General features: G+C 43.3%; 1 protein-coding gene across 1 annotated transcript in view; it reads right to left on the reverse strand.

Annotated features, from left to right (window-relative positions):
• Window positions 1–24,702, reverse strand: part of PARD6G (par-6 family cell polarity regulator gamma) — a 57,061-nt gene that overhangs the window by 28,631 nt on the left and 3,728 nt on the right. Inside the window, exon 2 of the mRNA XM_042869359.1 lies at window positions 17,551–17,773. Within this exon, the coding sequence (XP_042725293.1) occupies window positions 17,551–17,773 (223 nt within the window). The remainder of the gene's footprint in view (window positions 1–17,550; window positions 17,774–24,702) is intronic.

The raw sequence follows: 24,702 nt of genomic DNA on the forward strand, positions 1-24,702 counted from the left end.
CAAAGAGTTGGGCAGTTGGTCTCTAAGAACATAACAGATTTCACCAGCAGACCCCTGGTGTATATCTGAACAATATTATTTATAAATATAAACAGGCAGTTGAACTGGCAGAGGGCAGAGAAGATGCCTTGTTACTTGCTCCACCTGTTCATGCACAGGTAAGAAGTTTGCTCAATCAGAACTGGCTGCAGGACATCTCACACCTTCCTCCTATACCTCACCAACATAGCATTGCCCACAAGGAAAGTTAGCACTTCTCATGGGTCTAAGTCCTCTCATTCTACCTTTTCTCACCCATTTCTATTAGAAAGCAAGCCTCCTCCCACACTACATTCAATTTTCTCTTGCACATCTTCCTAACCATTTAAATCTGGATTTTTTTTTTTTTTTAAGCTGTTCTCTATCACTGACAACACCGGACAAAACTCCCGACTTGAACATCAACTTCTAGAGCTGCTTTTGAAGTGGCCTCCCTGTGTGTAAAAGCCTCCCTTACGCAGAGGCTCAGCCTGCGAGAAGAGGAAAAGTCCATCACCATAGGGAAGACATGCAGGAAGGGAGTGGGTGGCTGGGAAGCAGGAACCAAGGTGAGGATGCTGACACCAGGGCTTCAGCTGAGGCTGCTTCACAGTCAAACATGAGGGGATAAGGCTGCCCTCTAAATGTGAAGCTTCTCCCAGAAAGTAGACCTTTCATGCCAGCTTCCACCTGGCCATGGGGACACTGCTCTGTGGGGCCACATGACAAAAGCTGGATGCTTCACTGGGTCTCAAAGTACAGTTTGGCCCTTTATGGTAAACTCCCTTTTAAAAAAGGATTGCAACTTGTGGGAAGCTTTGGCAGAGAATGTAAATTCCTCCTCCTCCTCTCCCTTTTATATGCCTCTAAGAAGCATGGGAGGATTAATCAAAACACTCCCAACTCTTCCAGCTGCTGTCTCAGCTTAATACAGGACCATATACCTCTTCCCTCCCAAGTGCATGCCCTCCCCAGTTTTCCTAAGACTCACTTTTGCCAGTACAAAGACAGGCACAGGCTACACAAGGAAACAGGCTGCACAAATTACGGCACGAGCAGATCTGCAGCACTCCTCATAGCACAGAAGAGTGGCTGGGAAAGGGGAGAGCAATGCACAAGGGGAACCATGTGCTTTCCTCCAGACTGAAAATACCGAGTGGGAGTGTTTTTGTTCAATTCAAGGGCACAAAAACAATAAATTCTTATTAGCATGCATGCTGTAATTCAGCCTTATGAGCCTTAGTCTAACTATTTGAAAGACTTAGCCAGGCAAGGAACTACTCTGTTGCAGAAAGCTGAGCTATTAGCAGAAAAGTTCTCTCTCTCTCTCAAAAAAAAAAAAAAAAAAAAAAAAAAAAAAAAAAAAAAAAAAAAAAAAGAGACCTTTTACTTTTCAGAGTGTTTCTTTTTTACCTCAACATACTGGCATTTTACTTTCTCACCTCCATCAACACAATCACTGAAGCTCTCCTGAACTACCACGTCACAGTTCCCAGGTGTTTCAGGGAGCTACGTGCATACAGAGGGGGACTGAACTCAAGCTAAGAAAACACTGCTAACAAAGCTTCCAAGAGAGTTTGTTTCCCTGCTCTCATGCAGAATCCTTCTTCATCCTCCCTCCTCCCATAGAGGCACTGAATTTCTAGAAAATCCATCCTTCTTTCTAGTCCCCAGCCATGACTCATCACTGAAGGCCTGAGGTTAGCCTCTGGAAACCACCGTTTTCTTCCTTCCTGTAAGGTTAGGTGGTAAAGGCAAGGTGAAGTTTTTAAAGGAAAACATGACCCTGGAGGACACGTGTTTGCTAGCTGTCACCTTGCAACCCCTTGTAGTCCAAGGATACCTGTATTAATACCAGTAAAGAACTGCTCACAGAACGTATGCTAGAGAAATCTAGGTGTTGTGCAAAGGAATATTTGCTTACAGTGTAGTGAATATCTGATGCTAGCCACACGTGTATACCCACTTCCACTTCCTCATCCTAAAAAGTACACAGCATGGGAAGAGAAAAATTAAGAATATATATTTACACACACAGCTCTGTTGTGTTACCCCTGGAGCACCAACGCCAAGGGCACTGCTGTCCCATCCTTTGCAGACGCACCCACCCTGCTCCAGACACCAGGCACAGGAATTCAAGCTTGGCACCACACTAACCCAACTATGCGGCTTCTGGAGCAAAAGTGGTTCATGTCCTGCCAAGAGACACAGAGGGAGCCAAAAGGCAATTGCTTGGACCAGTATCAGTGTAGCTAGGCCTGCAGATACTTCACTCGTGTTTTCAGGTCAAGGATTTTCCTCAGCAACTGCGAAAATGAGAAGACGTGCAGGAGCACCTCAGCAGCCAACCACAGGCTCTAGAAACAAGGGCTTTGCAAATAGAAGTGGCCAGCATTGCCAAAGCTAAGTAAAGCAGCTGAAGTTTACCTAACTACTAACTATAGCATACTTCCCTGGGAATCACTGCTTCGTTCTTTGAAGCTGCAAGAAACGTGCCACAGTGCTGTCTTCCAGAGCTTAGCTGAAGGACATATCCCCTGCTACTTCCATTTACTACTCCTTAAATTTTTCCTTGAAAGGCTCCACTCCTGAGCCTGCATTCCCATCTATGCACCCCCAAGCACTCAGACTAAATTAAGCAAAAGGAAAATCAAAGCCAGCTGATTAATAAACAAACAGGATGGGATTGAGCACTACTAGTAGCTGAAGACTTCAAACTTCTCTTTGGGAGGTGGGGGGAAGGAAGGAAGCAGTGTTTTACTTTAGGAGAGAACACTGAGAAGTTATTTTACTTAAAAGCCATCTGCCTATGAAATGAAACTGTACATGCACGGAAGACTTAATAAGCTACAAACAAGCATCAAGAACAACGCTCATATTTCAGTGACACCAGCATGCTTTGATCACGTTTTGTAAGGCTGTCGTCTCCTTGGAACCATTTTCAACGCTCTCAACTCCTGTCAAAACCATCTCCTACATCTGTCAGTTAAAGGAAGAGGCAGAAATGGGAGTGAACAGAGGTGCAGATAGGGACCGTGGGCACTTTGTTTCTGTGCCACACATTCTACCAGTATGCAGAGAGGTCCCCACCACACAAAGGCCAGTAACGTGCAAACGAAAGAATGCCACAGTTATGCACACAGAAAGGCATTCCTAATTTTTTCCAGAGAAGTTTTGAATACTTTGTTTCCTGTGGAAATAAATAAATACATACATAAAACCAGCAAACCAAGCATTTACCTAGAGATCCCCTAATCAGGAAACAGCCAAGCCAGGTATTTCTAGAATGCTAATTAATGCAAAAACCAGAACAGCCATTATCTGCTGTCTGCCACAGCTGGCATCACTGACTCGAGCATCTGAACTCCCTCCTGCTTTTATTCAAGTCACAATCTGGAGACAGAGTTTATGCATAAAAACAAAACAATGCACAAAGTCAGTTCCCAAGTGGATACAGAGAGCCACATGTGGAGCTACAGGAAGACAGAGCTTAGAAGCCACTTGCACCAGGGATTGTTTTCTTCTTTTGATTGGGCAAAAGAGAAAACATATCCAAGACAAGAATGTGCAATAAAATCAGATTAAGGAATGTTAGTCACTCCTGGCTTCTCCTCAAAACAGAAGTCAAAGACTTTCTGCCATTCATTCACAAGATGTCTAAACACTGAGTCTCGCTGAAAGAGGACAAAAAAAAAAGATAAGGGTGAAGGGCAGAAAAAAAAAGTTGCTCTTCTCAGCCTACTAATAAACTCCTAAAAGTGCTTTTCCTTCATCCATATGCTAAACGCCAAAGCAATCCCTGCAGCATCAGCAGGCGCTGCGGTCAGGGCTGGGTCCCAGCCAGTCAAACACACTATTAAATGCATTCATACTTTCCCACTGAGACAAAGACTCAAAAGCCTAACCACTGCTCCATCTTCTGCACTGCCTCTTCCCAGCTAACTCTCCTGATATTGCTCCTGAACAAAAATATCCTGACTGCTTACATCCATGTTTACACAAGGAAGTTGCTCTCAGGGTCACGGGCTGGAAGAGCAGAGAAGAGCAGGCTCATTGCTGCAAACGTGTCCACTATTCTTCAGATTTGGCTTAGGTACTCAGTGGCTTTGCTGTCGTAACTCAGCATCCATTTACACAAACACCAGTGCAGTCGTCAAAGAGAAGGACTGTAATTGCAACCACCAAAAATAACCATTGGCATACAACACTTGTTATTTAGCACAGACCCTCCTCCCACCCCCTCCCCCCTTTAGCAGTTTTCATGGTCATGATTCAGCAGACACAGTGGCATCACTCCAATATAAGATCTCTTTATCCTCTTTCTGAAGAAGGACCACAAGGCAGTTTAGGAGATAACCCCAAACCCCAAGCTTAACCAATTCACCACCCCACTACATCCCAGCCACCAGAGAAAATACAGGCTAATGACAATCAAGCAAACTGTGATAAGCCTTTGTAAGGCCTCACCTAGGGAGTCCTTTCCACACAAGTAACATGGATCTAGGCTGCTATTCCCAACTGCTCATGAGTCAAGTAACTGTTGTGAAATGCTTGCTTAAGACCAGAGTTGTTACTTAAAGAGCTGGTATCTCACCTGCTTCACAAAGATAACAAAGGTACATAAGACAACACACCCAGAACTCAGCTCCTTTATTCAATTAAACAGTGATATTGTTCAAAGCAGCTTTCCTTTGACTGTTTTAAATGTGTCAGGCTAGTACAGGAGTTGTCCACACATCTTCTGCTAAGATAATAAAGCTAGACATGAAACACAGCAATTTCCTAAATTAGCAAACATGTGAAAAGTGCACTAGATTTCACCTAAGTATTTCACTGGGAAGACACACAGTTTCAAGAGAGCCAAAAATGAAATAACTTTCCTTCCTATAAGATAGACACCTAAATATGTTATTTTCCTTTAGATACTTTTTTCCTTGAAAAGGCACACAACCACGCTGTCTGGTGGCAGTGTCTGTGCCACCAGACGCAGCACTTGTTTCAACCAGAAATTTGGTAATCATCAGCCTCCTTCCTTCCATTTCTGAAATAAGCATCATTTTGAATGGGTAAAAAAAAAAGCTCCCCCACAGCAGCATTACCAAGCAAGCAAATTCAGGGTAGCTCTATTCTTCCACACCCTACTTCAGAACTTATCATATTTTACTGAGATCCAATCTGCTAAGTATTGATGCCCAGACTCAGATAAACATTGCATGTGTAGGCAGATACCACACACAGTCATTCTGTTCTTTCCAAGTGCCAGTACTCTTCACACTATTGACACAGATAGAAAGTTTGAACTGAATTCTGTACATCCAGCTTCCTTGGGATAACCTCCTTAGTAAAGTCTCCAGAACCAGTTCTAGCCAGATGAAGTTATCAAGTGATAACAAGATGTAAAGGCCTCAAACTTTCCTCAGGGAAAGTTCAGGTTAGGTATTAGGCAAAAAATTTCTCCTCAGAAAGAACAGTAATGCACTGGCTGCCCAGGGAGGTGGTACAGTCACCGTCCTTGGAGGTTTTCATGAAGAGGGTACTGAGGCACATGGTCTATTGGGCATGGGGAGGGTGGGCTGGGAATTGGACTAGATGATCTCTAAGATCTTTTCCAACATTACACTGGATCAGCTCTCTCTCAGAGCCCACCTGTACACACTGTAGCTGATCAGCAACTTCAAGAGCAGATTCCTTCACCACATCAAACAGCAACTACTCCTGACATTTTAGGCAGTGTGAAAGCTGAAAACACAAGGTTTGCTTATGTTTGCCCTTAACCATCACGTATGTTGTCAGTCAGATGCCATGTTCCCACAAGAAGGCAGGAACCAAAATGTGACCAACAGACTTTGCAGCCACCCAGCACAAAACATGCTCGTCTCCATAAGCCACATACGTCTGCATGAGCTGACACAGCCTCACAACACAAAAGGGATGTGAGACCATTACATAGCTGCTGTGCACCACACAGATGTAAGACCACAGGAAGCTGTTTGTATGGACCTGTGGACCTAGGAGTCAGCACACCCCTAGAAACACCTCTGACAGCAATTCTTGCAGCAGTGAGCATCCTTCCAAAGCCAGGATGTCACTTCCCCCTTGTTATTTCTATGTGCAAGCAGCTTTCCAGCAGCATGCATCATCAACACAGACAGCCCTTACAGTGCCAGGAGGTCTGTAAGCAAAGGTGATCTGGTTTGCTGGAACTAATCTGTCCATACCACTTACAAGAAAGCAACCATGGAAGGGTTCTATTCAGTGAGTGTGGGTGAGCAAGCTTAGCTAGCCAGGCTTATGCTAGCAGGGAAACATTTCCTCTCAGCTACTGCTGATATGGAAGCACCATCTTCATGTCTCTTTCAGCTCTCTCATTTGGATGGAACTGATGGAAAGGCTGAAACAGTCAATAACATCTCCCAAGACAGATGGAGCTAGTGACTCTGATCTTCCAAGATAAGCACACACACCCATAAACCTGACCAACAGGACTCAAGCATGCTACCTACACATCGTAAGAGACTCATCAGGGTAGAAAGGTACCCACAGCATGCTGTAGTACTTCCTTGTTAGGCAACATGGCCCTGGGAACTCAGGATGCAACTGGTGAGACGAAGGGTGTGGGACACAGACACCACTCACGAGCTGAGCTATAGCAATGAAAAAAAAAAAAAAAACCCAGCAAAAAAAACAAAAAACAAAAAAACAACCCACACACTTGAGGAAATATCTAAATATCTAGCTTTACTCCAGGCATCCAGAGGCAGGCCTTGCAAGTTAGCTGCAGAGGTGCTCAAACACCACCTCTCTACATTGCCTGGGGTTTAACACTGGTGGAAGCCTGCTGTAAGACAGGGCTTTGCACACACCAGCAACATCCCCCTCTTGCTTGCCAACGCTACTACACTTCCTAGAAATGACGCAGGTGTACCTTTACTGAGGGTCATCTGAGCAAAGGAAGACACATTTGTTGCAGCAAGCTGTTTCCTGTGATCTGCAACCCATGAGCTGGCTCCTGTAGCCAGATGCTTCTGGGAATAATTCAGGGAGGGGCGGTGGGTTTTGAGGTGCTGCCAAACCAGTCTGCCCACAGCAGCAGATGTAAAGCCACAATGGATATCCATCCAGCAACTTCTCTCAGAGCTCCCCATCTCCACTCTGCCCCCTCTGGACATGGCATGCTTGAGATAAGCTTAAACACCATGCCCACAGCAGCTCCCTCACCTCTGAGTGCTCAACAGCACACATAAAACAGTTCACTGTACAGCAATGCATGGCTATAGCCTCCAAAACAGAATCTGTATTAAGCCTCTGTTATCACACTTCATTACATTGTTTTTCACTTTATGGGGGGGATGTACAAGTGTGCAGAAGGGGAAGCATGCTACGGCACAGCAGGAGACAACAAGAGGGTGAGTTTGGGGTGATTTGTGTTTTTTTTTGCCTAAGCTAACAAGTTGTCTAAATGTTCCCCATAACCAGTGGAAAGCAGGCAAATAGATCAGGGAAGGAGAAAATAAATCCTGAGTAGAGCAAATTACAGCATAGGCCAGCACTTTTTTTTTAAAGGGGCAGGCTGGCAACCCTCAGGACAACCCAAAGATAGCACTTACACAAAAAGAGTTAAGGCTCCAAACTCCACAGTGTAACAAGAGCTTCAGGGTAATGCTGTCACACAGCCTTTGAAGCCTTCTTTGTTTTCTGAAATCTGCAAAAATCAGGAAGGGAAGATTCTGCAACACTTCACCAGCATCTTTGCTTTTACCAGCAGAAGGCAAGAGACGCTTCCTGGTTTTGATAGCCACGGCCCAGCATAGGGTCATATACCTTGAAGAGGTCACAAAGACACCTTCAACTAAAATAAAATCTGACGTGGCTGTGGGCTTGGTCTATTTGCCCAAGAAGAGGTGTTAGCCAGACCTAGCAGAAACCAAGATCAGAATTAGCTCAATTGCCTTCGCAAACATAAAGCTCACTAGCAGATCAGTGCTGTTTGTGCCTTAGGGGGAACCCTTAGGACACAACCTTTCAGGTACGGCAGCCTGATGAAAGAAGAGTGGTTATCCGCATGGAAAAGTAACTCCTACATGAAGCAACCCAACAGATGAAGAAGCAGCTTTGACAACTCAGTGTTTCCTTTGTTGCTAGGGACAAAGACACTACTCTGGACTCACCTGTGTTTCTCTTTCTGAAACCTTATGGATTTCTAGTTTAACACATTATGTTTTTGTCCCTTTACTCGTGCCAGCACTTAAAATTTGACTGCAGTAAGTACACAAAAACAAAGAGTCGAAGATGGCATTATTTTGTAAATAAAGCCACTGTATCTGCTTAGAGTAAATTGCCTGACAGAACAAAAACAAAGCAGTAAGGTACCAACCAGGCTAACGAAGTGAACAAACCAGCTGTCATTGGTAAGGTGTCAGAACTGACAGGCCTGTGGTATCCATGGATGAGTAAAAGAGCTTAAAACCTCTTCAAGTCCTCAGCTGGTACCTCATCTTTAAAAGAATCAGCAGTGGTCATCCGCAGTGGCTGAGGCAGCAACAACACAGCCTCAGAGCCCACTGCTGCCAGAGGCTGAGACACACCTGTGCTGCTCCCTGCCCAGACACTGCGTTCCACCAGCTCAGCAGGATAGCAGCTCCACAGCAGCCAGGCACTACAGAATTTCTTACTCATTGGTAAAATCAACTTAATCAGTTGTTCTCCTTCAAACCTGCATATGTAAGCAGAGAATAAAGTTAACTGAAGATCCCTGGAACAAGCTGCTGAGGGAAGGGTGGGGTTACTGTTCCTTGAGGTGTTCAGGAACTGTGCTGATGTGGCACTGAGGGACGTGGGGGTGGGCAGATGGTTGGACTACATGATCTTAGCAGTCCTTTCCAACCCTAATGACTGTGATTCTATTAAGTACAGGCATTTTTTCCTCACTAATTATTTCCTTACTTGCACTGTCGCTGCTACTTCACCTCTATTTAATGCTCCTTAAGCATTCCAACACTTGGAATCAAGTTGGCACCAGCACCTGTATTCTTTCACCCAAAGTATTACTCCCAGTAACGGCCTTGCAAAACAATTCAAAACCTATCACAAGGAGCAGAAAGCTGAAAGAAATAAGAAACCGCACAGGGGAGAAATCAGCAAGACAGAAAAATATGGGAAAATAAAGGGAGGAGAAGGAAGGAGATGAGTGGTGTGGAAGTTCTTCATATGAAGTTTCTAGAAGTTATTTAGTGTCAGTATATCTCAGGGGACTCAAGAGCAAGAACAGTGAATTTTTCTAGGTTAATAGTTTCCTTAATATTCCCAGAGGGTTCTTTGTTACTCTAAACATAGCACAGAGGAAAAAACAAGACTTGAGCAGAGTCATAAGGGGCAAGATCAAGAAGGCGGCTTTCAGTTGCCCCCAGACCACTTTCACTCTCAGAACTGGAAAATATCATGAGTGCTTACGCAGTATTAAAGCTGAAGCTTTAAATAATTTGGAATGTGCAACCCAACAATGCAGGTTGTCCTAAGACAAAGGAGGAGCTTTCACTTTTAAAAACAAGTTTTGTCTGTGTTATGGCTTTTTGAGTTATATCTTCAGTCATCTAAGCTACTTTTTCAGTGTCTATTCCAGCTAGCAGAAGCATCAAGCAACGCTCACTTGCTTTCAGTGCATGAGTGCACCCATTAAGTTGTCATAAGCCCTTTACAGTACTTAAGAGAATCAGCAGAAAGCCTACTCCTGAAGGCCTGAACACCGAGTTAATGTGTGCATTTGTATTGGGAATCTATCCTCCCTCACCACATGAAAGCCGCTTTGAGCTTGCAAGGTCTCTTGAGGTAAAAATCCAGAACATGTGTCAAGAAGAGATCATCAGGTGCATTTCATTATCTGCACATTGTACTTCTTTCCATCAAGAGAGGAAATGACAGCTCTGCAGAACAGGAAAAAACCTGAGCCATGCACAGGAAACAGAATCTCATGTTTTGACTGCCAAGGTAAGGAAATATAAATAGTGGAAAATTCCCTCATACAGACCTCAATACCAGTGGATCATCTGACAAGCCTTCCTCTCCAGTTTTAATAGAGCTGGGCCACCTGTTATGGTGGTCAGATCAAGGAAGAAAACAAGAAATAATTTTCCACAGAAACCATCTTTTTGTGGACATTATTTGGCATAACTGGGGGAGTTTTGTTTTTTTTTTTCTTTAGAAGTAACATCACAGCAGCAAACTGCAATCCTAAGACAACAAGCATGCATGTGGAATGTAAGATTACAGTTATTTACTTTGTGACATACGGGTCATCAGTGAAAGCCAAGAAAGGAGCCGAGGAGAGGTTCCCACTAAAGGCTGCATGAGCTTCCACTGCAAATAAGCTCCTTTAGTCTGAATTTCAGCTGAACCAGTGGTGCCAGTGTCAGCTAGAAGCAGTTTAAGCAGCATCACCTGTAGCAGTTAAGCTTCAGTTTAAAAATTTAATCAGTTAAACTTCAATTGTTAATAATTTTCTTCAAAAGTTTCTGTACTTTGACACACAAAGCAAATCCTACATAGCTTTAACACAAAAGCACCACAAGTTTTTTCGGCCACTTATAAAGCAGCAGCATTTTCACAAGGCTTTTGCTCCATCCCTAGCATACAGTACAGACACTAATATTTATGCAGCACACAGTGTTGCAGAAACATCAGTTTCAGATTTACTCCAGAAACCCAATTTGTAGGCAGTACTATTTCCAGGCACTATCCTAACACTTGAAATTCTTGCTTACCTGCTATTCTAGCTGCAATTTAATTAACTGGAGATGAAAAAAATATCTTCATATTCTAAACACGGAGTTTTCAAGGAGAAAAGCAGCCTTGCTCACTCTGCTTAGCCAACAGGTATCATTAACCATGCTAACAACAAAATCCAAGGCGGTTTTGTGTTTATGTCTGATGAGCCAGATAAAACAATGTTTTCAAGGATGCTTAATAAAGCAGTTGAAAGATTACCCAGTCTCGTCATTTGCACATGAAAGGTGGAGCAAAGAAGCTACAGTAATTTGTTGCCAGACTTCATTGGAACAAACAGCTGCATTTTTACTTATCTTCAGATATCAAAGAACTTGAGTGGGACAAAGATCACTTGGTTTGACAAGCATTCAAAGACCCCTCCAGCTCAAACAGAGAGATGTTTCTAAAGAAAATCATGAAAGGACTTAATTTAAGCCTAGCAGCAATTCCTATTATATTAGCACCAACTACCACCATCCCCTAATCTTGTCAAAAGCTCAGGCAAGATGCTTTTCCTCCTTTTTCAATACAGCAGTGCTGTCCATTTCCAAAGGCTGCAAGCAGATAAGCGCTTCATCCTATGAAGTTGATGTTTCACAGCAACATAAGTCGGTGTAAAACTGCGATGGTCCTGCCTGGCCCACACTAGTGCCTCAGAAGAGCAACTAGCTTTCTGCCAAAGAACTGCCTGGGAGGGCCCAGCCATTGAGTCACACCAGTGCCAAGGCAGAAGTGACCCAGTAGCAGCCCTGGAATGGTGAGGATAGCAGAAGGGCTGCATCTCCTGCTGAGCCAACTAGACCCCGCACCAGAACAGTTGCTTCTCCTCTCTCATCGTCTACAAGAGCATATAAGCCTCAAGTCGTCATCTCTGCAACCCAAACCTTAATTCTAATGCCTCAGACTCATAGAAGGATATTCTGAAAATCTGCACAGCTCAACCAAGACCAGAAGCAGTTCAGGGCCTCAACACGCACTGCTACCTGCTTTATTATTCAATATACCAGAAGCCTTTAACGAGAGTAGAAAAATCATACCACTCTTTTTCCAAAGGACAACATTTTGAGATGATAAAGTCAACGCCTGCATTGTAAAATAAACAGGAAGGTCACTAAAGAACCAAAATCTGCTTAAGACTTTAACTCTTAAACTTTTCCTCTGGAAGTCTCAGCAGAGGGTTGAATGTTTTAGATAGCTGAAAATAGGTTTTAGTTGCTGCCTCAAAGCCAGTTCTCATGTTTAACACATGTGGTTAAACAGCCAACCACCATTCCTGAGGATTATCTGCTTAGAGTATGAAAGACAATAAAACAACTCACCATCAGTTTTTCAGTCAGACCTGGGCATGATTCCCATTAGCACATTTTTCATTTTAAAACTGTGATTCCTATGATTTTATGAAACAAGAAAGCTAAACACAGATGTTGGTACTTTAAGCAAAGCAGAACTTTGCCAGGTAAATAAACTGTAGAGCTATGAACTACATCTGCACATGAAGAAGAGACTTCGCACTGCATGGCACAGCAGTTCAAACACATTAGTCACTGCACGCTGCTGAGGAAAAATAGCATCTTCCAAATTGGTTAAAACAAGACATGTTCAACACCAGATCCAAAAGCCTGCCTGGTAAATGCACATTTCTTGCTGCTGACTTTGGATTAAGTTTTAAGTGAGCACTGGGGGTAGACTGCAGCTCTAGCCACTCTTATAGAAAAATCAAGGTCTGGTGTTCAATGTACTGGTTTACTGTTACCATAGCAGACTATTAAAATACAAGTACAGCAAAACAAAACAAAGGTACTACAAGACATCGGCCTTCACTAGCTTCAGGCCACCTCAATTAACAGCTGCAGTTTGTTTGTGGCATCAACTATTATGTTATGCTCTGTTCTGGTTAGCTTTATAGAGTGTCTTAGGGTTAGTTGCTCTGTTAGAAAGTTCTTTAGCTTCTTAAGGTTTTTGCTGTTTCTTTTATGTGCCTGTAGGAAGTCTAACATTTGGTACAACGTACAGAAATGCCGAACCAGCAACTGACAGGTCAGAATTCCAGCTGTCTTCCATCTGTAGGAAACCATTCAAACTGTTAGAAAGTTTTAAAGTTAACTCCATTAATGGAAAGACTGCAAATTTGATCTGTAACGTGCTTTAGGCTTGATAAAGGTTCCCAACATGCATTAGTTCGCTGTTATTTTTATGGAAGTTGCTTAAGAGCTGTAGCAATACACTTGCTGACTCATACAATGAACAGCTGTACTCACACAACAGCCACAATTCCAGTTCCTGCTGACACTCTACACATCTCCTCAAGACTGCCTGAATATTTAAACAAGTTTGTTGTTTTTTTTTTCTCCAAACCCCAACTCCTTCAGGTATTCTTTCAGAACTGCTCTGCCAAGAGAGATACTTGTATGCCTGTACTACCGACTCAGAAAAACAGTGATGCTTACAGAAGCTCAGCAAAGAAAGCAGAAGTCTAAAACCTCAAAACATCATCAGAACGCACCTCCATCAGTGATGGGGAAAAAAACAAAACAGTCCCAACAAAGAATAGTTAATGTGACCTCAGCCTGGGATCAAGAGGAGAACAAGCTGCTCACAAGCTTTCTCACATGCTTTGCTACTTTCACTGCAGCAGTTCTTATGTTACTGCCCATGCAATCCTACAGACTAGTAGGAAGTGAAAGTCTGGTCATCATCAGTCACCCTCACTTCTCCCACAACCCAGCCTGGATTTACAACAGCAAGCCCAACCAGAATTAGAACCAAACATCACACCATTCACTATGCCTGTTGTTCTTCAGCATCACAGACTGGGACCTACCTCCATTGCTTGGGGAAAAAAATGCCGCAGATTACTTGCAGGGTGATCAGCATCTTCATCCTGCAATACTTCTCAGTTTCTAACCTTACTAGGTTAAGCATGCCACACTGATATATCCAAGGAAACGAGGGAAAATCCTGGAATCTCTTATCTCACAGACCTTCACTAATATCCTTGTGTCTCACTCATAGAATTCAAGAAGATGTTTCAAGGCAGGTTTATAATGAGAGTCACTGCCATTTACGATTATTCCATCCTTTTTAAAAGCCTCCAAAACAGCCTAGTTTGCACACACACTGGCTCTGGGAGACAGGTATTACAAACAAGATTTGACAGTCATGTCATTCCATTTAATCATGCAAGGAGAAATGAAATGCATTTGCAATATGTAATACTGATCCCTTTCAGTTTTTCAGGTCTTTGTTTCTGTTTGAACTCACAGCTTAAACATTTTTGCTGTATTCAGAAGACTGCACCTCCCCAGAGCTGTAGTTTAAATCAGACATAAAACAAATGAAGTCTTGAAAAAAACAGTGAACAACTGTATCTTCAGATAAGCTCTTCATTCACACAGGTTTCAACTAGAGTACAAGAGTTCAGTTATTGTGGAGTAAGTCAAACAGATCTATAAATTCTTTGCATTGTTCTAGAGTCTTTGGTATATCCATCCTTTCCCCCAACAGCAGGCATCTTCCATGGAGTTCTGGATATGCCTGATATCAATCACAGCCAAGTAAATAAATTCTTGGGCTGGAAGCATCAGCTGATATCAACTGCTATTGTGCTAATGAAGTCAAGAGCCACATCAGCTTACAGCAACTGAGGACACAGCCCATTCTGTAGCCTGGGAAAGCAAGACAAAGAAAAACTGGCTTTTCTTTTTATAGTCTGGTTGTCTAATTAGGATTTTTATCTGCACTGCAATTTGGAGGGAAGAGCAACACATGCTTTCAGCAGATGGATCAGTCTGAGCTGAGTTCACCCAGATCTAACCAGCAGATGTCCTCAGGGCTTAAAGACCCCCAAAAGCATCCAGAGTAACTGTTGCAGGCACATTGGGATTCCAGCTCTGAATAAAAAGGCTGGCTAATAAGCACTGACATCCGCTGCCTAGAAGAGGGAACAGTTGCTATGATCCTGAAAATTTTGGGGCTCTTGAGACACGAACAAGAACGAGGAATACAGAATAATACAGAATAATACAGCTATCTCACACCTAGACATCAATCTGGCATGTGAGAATCAATCTATGTGACTGACCTCTGGGGACAAGTTGGGAAAGTACTTTTGAATTAAAGGAGTGCCAGACGAAGCTCAGGTTTAAAAGAAAAAAAAAAACCAACAAGGCAAACAAAAAAAACCTAGCAAATTATTGCTTGATTTTTATGCAAAGAGTAAGCCATCTGCTCTGTCACTCTGCTAACAAACAGTTAAACTCATTTAATGTGATTACTTAACCTACTTGACAAGAGAAAGGATAACCCAGCTATAATCTGGAAAAATAGAATGACTCATCAAGTAGTTGATAAACAGTCCACTCTACTACAAAAAGGCCTGAAGCTCAACTATTCACTCGTTCCATGTCTACGTACTTCTGTCCCCCAAGCCCCTCCACTCTGTAACACTGCAGGAACAACCTTTGGCAGGCACTTCCTGGGATTTCTCCCACCAATGGACAGCAATCCATGACCCAGCAGACTTAAAGAGTCTGTGCTCTGCAGTCTCCTTCAAAGTCACAGAAGAGGACTGGCTTCATATTTTACTGGCATCCTTGTCAACTTAATTTCCCACCTCCGCAGCCAGAGTTTAGGGTGTGAGCTGAAGCACTGCAGACACACCGCATTCTCCTGGATGGCACAATGGTTTCCTGCTCTCTGGGAAAGGTGCCTAGCACATTGCTCCCCTGCACAGCTCTCCAGCAGAAGGGCCAGCACTGCTTCAGGGAAAGCAGAGGCGGGAGGTCTGATGGAGAAAAGGAGGAAGAGAAACAAGATTCCAGGAATCCATGCTAATTTTGAAGGGAACAATTTCTCAAGGTTGTTTCCCATACAAGGAAACGTGGATGCTTCCAAACCACCTTGGACAAGTATGTGTCTCAAGTGTTAACCACAGGAGTCCCATATTAAAAGGTGCCATTAATCAAAGGGACTGACCAGAATTCATTTTGGCTTTAGAGGGAGCACAGGAGAATGCGCATTGGGAAAGCTTTCAGGCATTGCTGCATGTAGAGAAGCACTGATTTGTCTTTCCTCTTATATTAAGCTTCCTTTTTGAATCAGCGTAATTCTTTCCACTAAAATTTAAAATTTAAAAAAAAAAAAAATCAAAAATTAAAATTTAAAATTAAAAAAAAAAAAAAAAAAAAGGAGGGAAATGCTGTATTTTTCCACTAAGGTTAAAAGTTAAAAACCTTTACCCATAGCACACTACCTCTTACTGAATAATGGGAGAGCACTTTTTCCACACCTAGCTAATTTTTCTTTCCTTTGCTTCCTTGTGTGACCAGCAGTTCTGTTTCGACTCCTCTCTCAGCACAGCTAGGGATACTCAACTTCCAGTGGTCTGCACAGAGCAAGAACAGCCACATTTTGAATGGGATTGATCCAGAGGCACATGAGTGAACTTGAACTGAAGCAGGCATGACAAAATCATGCAAGCAACTTCTTATGACTTAACCCACCATGAACATTCAAGCCCTAACAGGCATTGCAGGAAGGAGATATAAGAGGGTTTATTATCTGACTTGGCATTTCCTGTATGAGAAAGGAGAGACAGCAACTCAAGTCCTCTCTCACAGACATTCCCACTCACACAACAGACACACAAACAAACAAAACTTGTCTAGGTTTAGATCTAAAAGGAGGCAGATAACACACTCTGAATGGGGAGGGCCACAGAGATCTCTGTATCTGATGACACCAAATTAAACTGCACACTAAATTAGCTCCTATCAGTGAGCAGGCTGGAGCCCCTTGCCAAATCCTAATCAGCACAAAACCCAAGCAGCAGAGTCCAGCTCCAGAAAGTGTGTTCCAAGTCACAGATGAGGTCCCATTTCTGACTCTGCTACCGATGCAAGTTTAATTCCTAATCCTATTTCAGACACTACATGTCTGAAAACACTGTGGAAGCAGTGTTAACATGGCATCAGGTTCCTGTGGGATTTAATGAGTTCTGTGGGAAGACACCTTATCTGAAGCAACTGTCAAACACAGTCTCTGGGGGGAAGGTAGAGAATAGTTTCAGTTATCTGCAATAAAAGCTTTACAAGAATAACACACAGCAGCTTAAACCTGAACTCACTGTGACATTCAGGCAATTCTGCCCAATGCTTGATTTTTAAATCAGGAAAAAAAAAATTAAGTCATTTACATAAGGACAGAGGGGAGATCATCTGTTTGCAGATCAGAGTCAAACAAGACTTCGTTTGCAGCATAACTTTTTTCTACCCCTCTTACATACCTATATATCTTTCAGTTTATACACTACACAGACGTGAATATTTGAGCATGATGTTACTATCACAATGGATCATAGAATTGTCTGGGAGGAAAAGGACCATAACAATCATCTATTTTCAAACCCCCTGCCACGTGCAGGGTCGGTAACCACTAGACCAGGGATTTCTAAATGCGTTGCAGTAATACAGTACTATAATCCCCCTCCCACAATCAGGCAGAGCAGCACTATTGGCTGCAGTGATAACAGAGCACAGGCAGCACGAGGCACATTCCCCTGGGAAAAGAAGGGTCTTGGGGTGATACCCAGATACCATACTTCTACTTCCACTGACACCACACCAGTTCTGCACATCATAACAAAGTGCCTGAAGGAACAGCCTGCAACCCTGAGAGAAGATCCTAAGCTCCTCTTACATCACCCCAGCCTTTAAATGAGGGCCACCTTGTACCAGCATTTTTCAGTACACTGAAATGAGAATCACATCTTACCTTGTCTTTGTATAAAAACCCTGAGCAGCGGATGAGCACTTGAAACAGCCTTGAAAAAGTTGTCATCGTTATTAATAGGGAGAAGGTCTCCGTGCACATCAGCATATCCAATCATCACTTCCAGGTTGGCTATGTGATGAATATGAAGAATTAGCTTATAGAAGTCTTCAAACTTTCCTGGCTTGTAGCGGTCTAGGGAGAACCTTCTGAACTCTGCCCCAAACTGCAAGAGAAAACAAAGAGTATCTGCTTTCAGACATCACCAAAGCACAATGTCTTAGCTTGGCACTTAAACACAGTGCCCATGATCTTTCCTTTCTATACACATCAGTGCTTTCTGGTCTACAAACACCCTATTAAGCCCCCCTGTTAACATATAACCACAGCTACCAAGACACCACCCTGCCTGACAATAGGTATGCTTTCACATGCCACCTTAATATCTGAAAATACACACTAAGTTCTCATCCCAGAGGATTACGTTGGTAGGATTCAACTCTGAAGCGCCATCATTATCATCATGATCTCAGACATTCACAGAACAAGTTTCTCTGAAGCAGAAGTGCTCACTCTACTGCTTTCAAAAGAAGTTCCTCAGGTTTCAAACAACCTTAATAAAAATTCTTTACATGCTTTCCATCAATACCACTGGGATCCCAACCATGATACTTCTTAGCGTGGTATGCAAGCACACAGCCTGCTATTAGGAAGTTACACTCACTCTACATGCCCCCAAAATTTCCTGGCATCCATACAGAATGAGCAAAGTCCTTCAAGTGTGTTTCTACAGGTTTAATTTTTCTGTCACTCCATCAGTTTCTAGTTTTGAAGCTTTACAAGTGAGTTAAAAAAAATTAAAAATCCAGGAGAGATGGTTTGGCACAGAACAATTTAATGTGTTTTAAATACATGAAGTTATTTTAAATAAGTCAAAAAGTGATTGCATTAAAGACTTTAATTAGCCTTACTTCTGATATCAGAAAGTGAGTATGCTACTAAGAACAGGAGGAAACTATCAGATTCTCCAGTCTTAGAAATGAATGGCGTGAAAAATCAGGCATCCAGCTAAACCAACAAGACAACTGTCTGGTATGTTTCTTTCCCTAACTTAGATCATTTAGTGCTAGTGTATATCAACTGAACCTCTTCATCACACTCATTTCTGAAAACATTTAAATATAAATCCAGGAATAAGGCAGCGACTGGCATCTCACGGAAGTTCTCATTTGCAAAGTCAGTCAATGCCAGGCAAGAGACCACAGACAAAAGAAAACAAAAAAGCATCCAAACAAAAAGATCAAAGAAAATTGAGAACTTTTTGTAAGTTCTTTCTCAAAGCAGAGGCTCTCAGTTGTTAAATCAACTTACACATGCAAGCCACTCTTTTGCTGAGGATAACAAAAGTATGAATCATCACCAGAACCATATTTATTCGAGGGGGAAAAAAAAGTCCTGCTAGCTTTTGGGTGCAAGCATGTTCTCAAATTACTTCCGCAGTTATGAAAATCCCACTCTTCAGCATCAAAGCCTAGTTGTGATCATCTGAAAGCTCGTTTAGTCAAATTAAGCTGCTTGTTTGTAATATTAACTGCTAGTTCCAGTTTGGATTTCAATTCAGAGTGCCCATCATAATGCACAAAAGCCAAACAAACCACAGCTGGTTCCAATGGAAGAAAAAAAGTCTCTTTGTCCTCAACCCCCACTCCTCTGCGAAGAAACATCCAAGTGACATCTCACTCTTTCAGTTTAAAATATGTCAATAGTCAACATCTTCATTTGAACAGTATCTAAAAGTTTTTCTTTAGGTATGAAAGAAGTCACATTCACCTGACAAGTTGAGCACTTACAGAGCAAGCTCAAGAGGCAGCAACAAAATCTCTTGTAAGTCTTGTTTACAGCTACACTCCTCAGCACACCTGAACACAGCACCCCTTTAGCCAAAGCAACATTCCCTGGGTACAAGTCCCAGCAAACACTCAGTTATCAAGCAGGACACTTAGCCCCACAAACAGGCATGGCACTCACTCACCCCAGCCTACAAAACACCCTGATGTCTGCCTTGGTGAGCCTGTGGGTCCTGATGCGCCCAGCGCTAGGAACACCACCCTCAGGGGAAAAGTGACATGGGAAAGGAGAGAAGAAGCAAGGACAGCTGTTACGACCCCCGGCTGAGCTTAGGCTGCTACAGGAGTGGCGGGCATCAGTGAGGAGACCCGGCCTCCTAGCCTAGGCCCTGAGGAAGCATGTTCTGAGGCACATCAGGTATCCGTGGAAGGCAACATGGAGTATTGGCACACCATAGGGATCCTACTGCAGATCTGGGGTACTGAGGGCTGATACTAACACTGCGTAACCAAATCAACTTGTTCAGCCTTGGGAGAGCCAAGAGTCAAACTCTTTTGTGTAGGAGAATGACAGCAATAAACTAGCGTATGAGATTTCACATGTCTCTGCATGAAGCAGCCCTTCAAGGCAAGGGAGCTGGAAGGCGACTCCGCAGAGGGGAAGGAAGTCCCTTCAAAAGGGATTTAAACGGAAATGCAGATGACGTTTTGTTGTTTAAAGGCTAGCATTGCTGTAGTTGTAGCTTAGCTGATTAATATACCCTGGGCACATGCACAGGCAGCAACCATTGTCAGCGGGTCCTTTCAGAGGAGGGTAAAAAATGCTTCAGCAGTGACCGCTCATTCATCATCCCTAATGAGGCTGATAGAGAGTATCACAGTAATAATAGGTTTTGCAGTACCACACAGCTTGGAGACCGGGTGCTCTGCATTGTATTCAGCCAGGATTTCAAGATAACACCCACCACATATCTTCCAGAAACTTCAAATTCTGAAGGCTTTTCAAAGACTGCCACGATGGCTATCTGCTTTTCTAAGCTACAAAGTTCATCTTTAGTCTATCACTCCATGAAAGAGACACAAGCACTGGTGTTTGCTAGCACAGTCTCTGCCAGAACAATACTGTGTTACACTGTTTGACAAACTAACAGTTTTAACAAGCAGATTACTTTTCTATAATGAAGTAAATGATTCTGACCTTTTTATCTAATGCAAATACTGCATGTACTATTGCAAAAGTCAGAGGGCAGGAAAGCCCAAGGGAACTTAAATGAATTTAGTCTAACAGAGCTATAATTGTGGAGGGGGGAAGGGAGAAGAAAAAACTAAAAAGAATTGTCAATTTGGCTTTACAAAGAATACGCTCTGTCCTAAGTTCCTCCGAAGTATCTGCCAGCCACTGTACTTGCTGTCTGCAACTAGATGACCAAAAGCATCCAAAACAAATGCCATGCAGTATGCAGGAGCCCTGAGCAAAACCAGAGGCCAAGAAAAACAATTACAAGAAAAGGAAAAAAAGTGTTCTGATGAATTACAGAGAAGAAGAAAGTCACAGCCAGCTGACCAAAACTTACACGGGCTCCTAACAGCAATCAAGCTCTTTTTTAAAAACTTTTCTAAAAAGAGGGTGGGGTGCAGCAGTGAGGGTAGAAAGGAGCAGGATTTTGAGGTCTGCTTCCACAAAGTGCTGCTATTTTGTGAAACAAAACAGAGGAGTTTTCTGCAAGCCAAAGTGACCTTTTCATTTTTCAGAAAAGGTGATTTCAAAAAATTTATGGGGTTATAAGAAAAAGTGCTATGTTTATGAGATGCTATCCCTCTGGCTTATTGATAGCTTTGAGTTTAAGCTATTGTAATAAGAGAACATCAGAGAACGACATTTAGCAATAAACATGAATTACATTAACCACTTACTTCTCCCACAAAGTATCAGGGACAGAAAGAAAAACAAACACTCCCATCCATGCACAGACTGTAATTTCTGCTTACCCATGAGATTTTCAGAATGAAGACTACCTGACCAGGGCAACTTTATCAGTAAGAAGGAGGGAAGACAAAAAGTAAATGGTTTTGTACCAGGTGGTTTCAACTGGGCCCTGAGCTCAGCTGTCATCCTTCTGTTTTCCTGTTTCTCCCACAGCCATGTCTTCCCCAACTCACTCAGCACTCTTTTGCACTGCTCTCCATCTCACTCCAGTCATCTCTGTGCAAGATGTCACCAACCAAGCAGATGCTCTCTGCAACAAGTTCTCGTCTTGCCTTCTGCCACCTGCCCTAAAGCAGCTCTGCTCCATCCCAACCATCAAGCTGGTGGGAAATTGGGCATTTTGCATTCTGTTGAGCCCCCTGCTCACCATTTACCATTTCTTCGCAGAGGTGATCAGGAGAACAAAATTGCCCCTCTGTGTTTGATCCTCACATGAACTACATTACAGATATTTTTTACAACTTTAACCTCAAAGTTTTTTCCTGGTTGGCATTATGCTGTTACACTTCTCTCCCTTATAGCCTCCCCTGTCACTCCCCAATAAATAACAGCCACGCTCTACTATCTTCAGTTCTTATCCTCCCCCATCCCCAATGGTTCCCCTTCACTTCCATAGTACTTCAAAACAACAATTTCTACTTCTCTGACTTTCATTTACAAAGGCAGCATTCACCTCTCCAACCTTCTCCAGTCCCTGACGATCCTTCTCCCTCCACAGCTTGGCAGACAAGTTTACCTCCTGCCTGACTACATCTCTCAGACCAACACCTCTCCATGAGATGTGCCACCCTTGCCATCTCATACAGATCTCCTCTTCAGAGAATCTCAACCATCAGCACAAGGGTAAATTGAGCCATACTATGTGCACCCTTTTCCCTTCCTCACCTAAATTCTTCATCACTGAACACAAGAACCTCACACAGCCTCCCCTAGCACCTGCAACTTCTGTACCACCCTTCATGGAGGAATCACAGATCTATGTTAGCTACCTTCAGACCTTTTCTGCCCAGTGTCTGAAACCCACAAACACTCACATACCATTACACTCCTGCTTGACTGGTCTGTGCTTTTCAGTGGCCTTCCTAAGCACCATTTTGCCACATCACCATCTAACAAAAGATATTTTTTCCCAGCCTGTTCCTTTGAAGACACCCTCTTTGTCACCCCCACACCTCCCACCCCCCATTCCTCTACCCCCCACCCCCGCTCCAGTAACTTTCTCAATTAGGGTCACCAGCCTAACTGCCCTCTCTGCTTCAGCTCACGATAAACATCTTCAAATCCACGCTGCTGTCCTACTTCATGCAGCTGTTGTTCACAACAAAGCCTTTAAAAAGAAAGAAATATTTGCCTTACATGGCTGTTCTCCCCATCCAGAAAGGAATCTCTTCCAGTTTCCTAATTTCAAGGATGAACCAAAGCCTGCTTGCAAAGGATGTGGAGCAAACTGGTCCTGTATTTTCAAGAGCACTGCTCAACATGCACCCCATGCACCATCAAGCCTTAGCACAATTACAGCACGGGAAGCAGGCATCCATGGCATGCCACCATCAGCACAAGGCAAAAAGAAGCAGCTGGCCCCTTGCCACCTGCAGGACAAAGCAGCACTGAGTCAGGAGACCTGGTATTACACACTGCCAGCAGCACACAAGCCTGCAGGCAGACAGGCAGCCCTGCACTAGTACAGGTCTCCAGCCAGAGCGAACCACTTTCCCACCATTTTCTAAGCGATGTAACCAGTAAGGGCTCTGGCTGGTAGCAAACTCATTTAAGACCCTTTTAGTTTCTGCCAGAGCTCTCCACAGCCACCAGCAGCTGCAGAGAAGCAATGTGATACACAGGCACACCTTACCAGACCTGACAGGGAAGCAGGAGGATGGCCCCAGGCTGGGTGGCCCTGGGGCTGGTACAGTTCACCCTGCCCCAGACATCCCTGCCTCAATTAACTGCAGGAATTTCCAATGGGAGCGGCACTAACTGTGCTGGGAGACCTTGCCTTCACTTCCAGGGAGGGAATGTCTCAGGAGGTACATTTCATCCTTAACTTCTGGCTGCATTGTAAATGTAATTAGGAGCAAGCAATCAATCTTTGGGAGAGTGTTTCTTGGTTAGTAAAAGCGCACACAAAGGCATGATAAGGCACTACTGAGGAAAGCGCTATTAATTGCAGCCCTGAAGAACTCCTCAGAGGTGGCTGGTCCTGCAGGCTGCCAGATGGAGCCTCCACAGGTATTTTAGCCTGCAACAGAAGACATTCCTTTCTGACTCCAGCTGTAAACAGCTTTTCAACTTTAAAGAGCATCCCAGCAAATTAAAGGTCCGTTGTTCTGTGGCCTTCAGGACAGTTTCAGTGTGGCGAGACGGAAATCTAGAAGACGACTCCATAAGACAGGCTTGTTGGATGGAATTTCAAGCAGATCAGGAATTCCTAAGTCACTAGCATAAAAGTGACCACAAAAGCAAGGGTGAGAACCTGGAGGTGGATCAAGCACAGGAGAGTATGGGAAATGCCAAAACACAAGGTAGCAGAACCACTGCAGAATGGTTCTCTTTGCAGCTGGGAAGTTTGGCTTCTTACCTGTGAAAGGCACTGAGCAAGCATAGGGCTCAGCTGATGGATGGTAACTTGTTAAGCTGCAGTCACTTTCTCTCAAATGACCTAACATTCAAAGACAGACCTCAGTTTATCAAGTATGACCGCTTCAGAGAATTATCCTGCTAGGGAAAACAAGGAGTTGTAATAACAGAGTAACCAGCAGTTCAGCAAATGCTGCTTAGTACAATGCAATAACCACTGTGCGTACAGTCAAAGGCCCTGCAAGCTGGGAGGGAAGGGAACAAGGGAAAGACCTCTTCAAAGACTGATGTTCAAAGGATAAGTATCTACTGTTGATACATTTTACAAAAATCCAGACTGACTTGAGCTGATGTTGCTGTGGCATAATGTCTTCATTTTGAAAGGGGAAGCTCTGTGGTTTTCTGAGACCATGCCACATTTGTTTTGCATGTAATCAAATATTTTGAAGCTCCAAACCAGCAGTTCAAACATCTGGTCATTGAGTTTTTCACTGCGCTTATTTTCATTGTGTTCTAGGTATGATAAATAGGATCCTAACTTGGAAGAAACTAAAGTACTACTTAAAAACACAAAGCAGGCTTGAAGACTTTTTAAACCTACAGGATTTTCAGCTTTCTCACCATTTTTGAAGCATGTAACACATGGAAAACATCCCTTGAACTCCAAAAGGCCTGTACAACTCTCAGAGTTAGAGTGAGATCAGTAAAAGTGCACAAGGCTGGGAAATATGATCTGTAGGCCTC

This window comes from Lagopus leucura, unplaced genomic scaffold (genome assembly GCF_019238085.1).
Source record: "Lagopus leucura isolate 7727_CA_CO unplaced genomic scaffold, USGS_WTPT01 Super-Scaffold_100002, whole genome shotgun sequence".
NCBI lineage: Eukaryota > Metazoa > Chordata > Aves > Galliformes > Phasianidae > Lagopus > Lagopus leucura.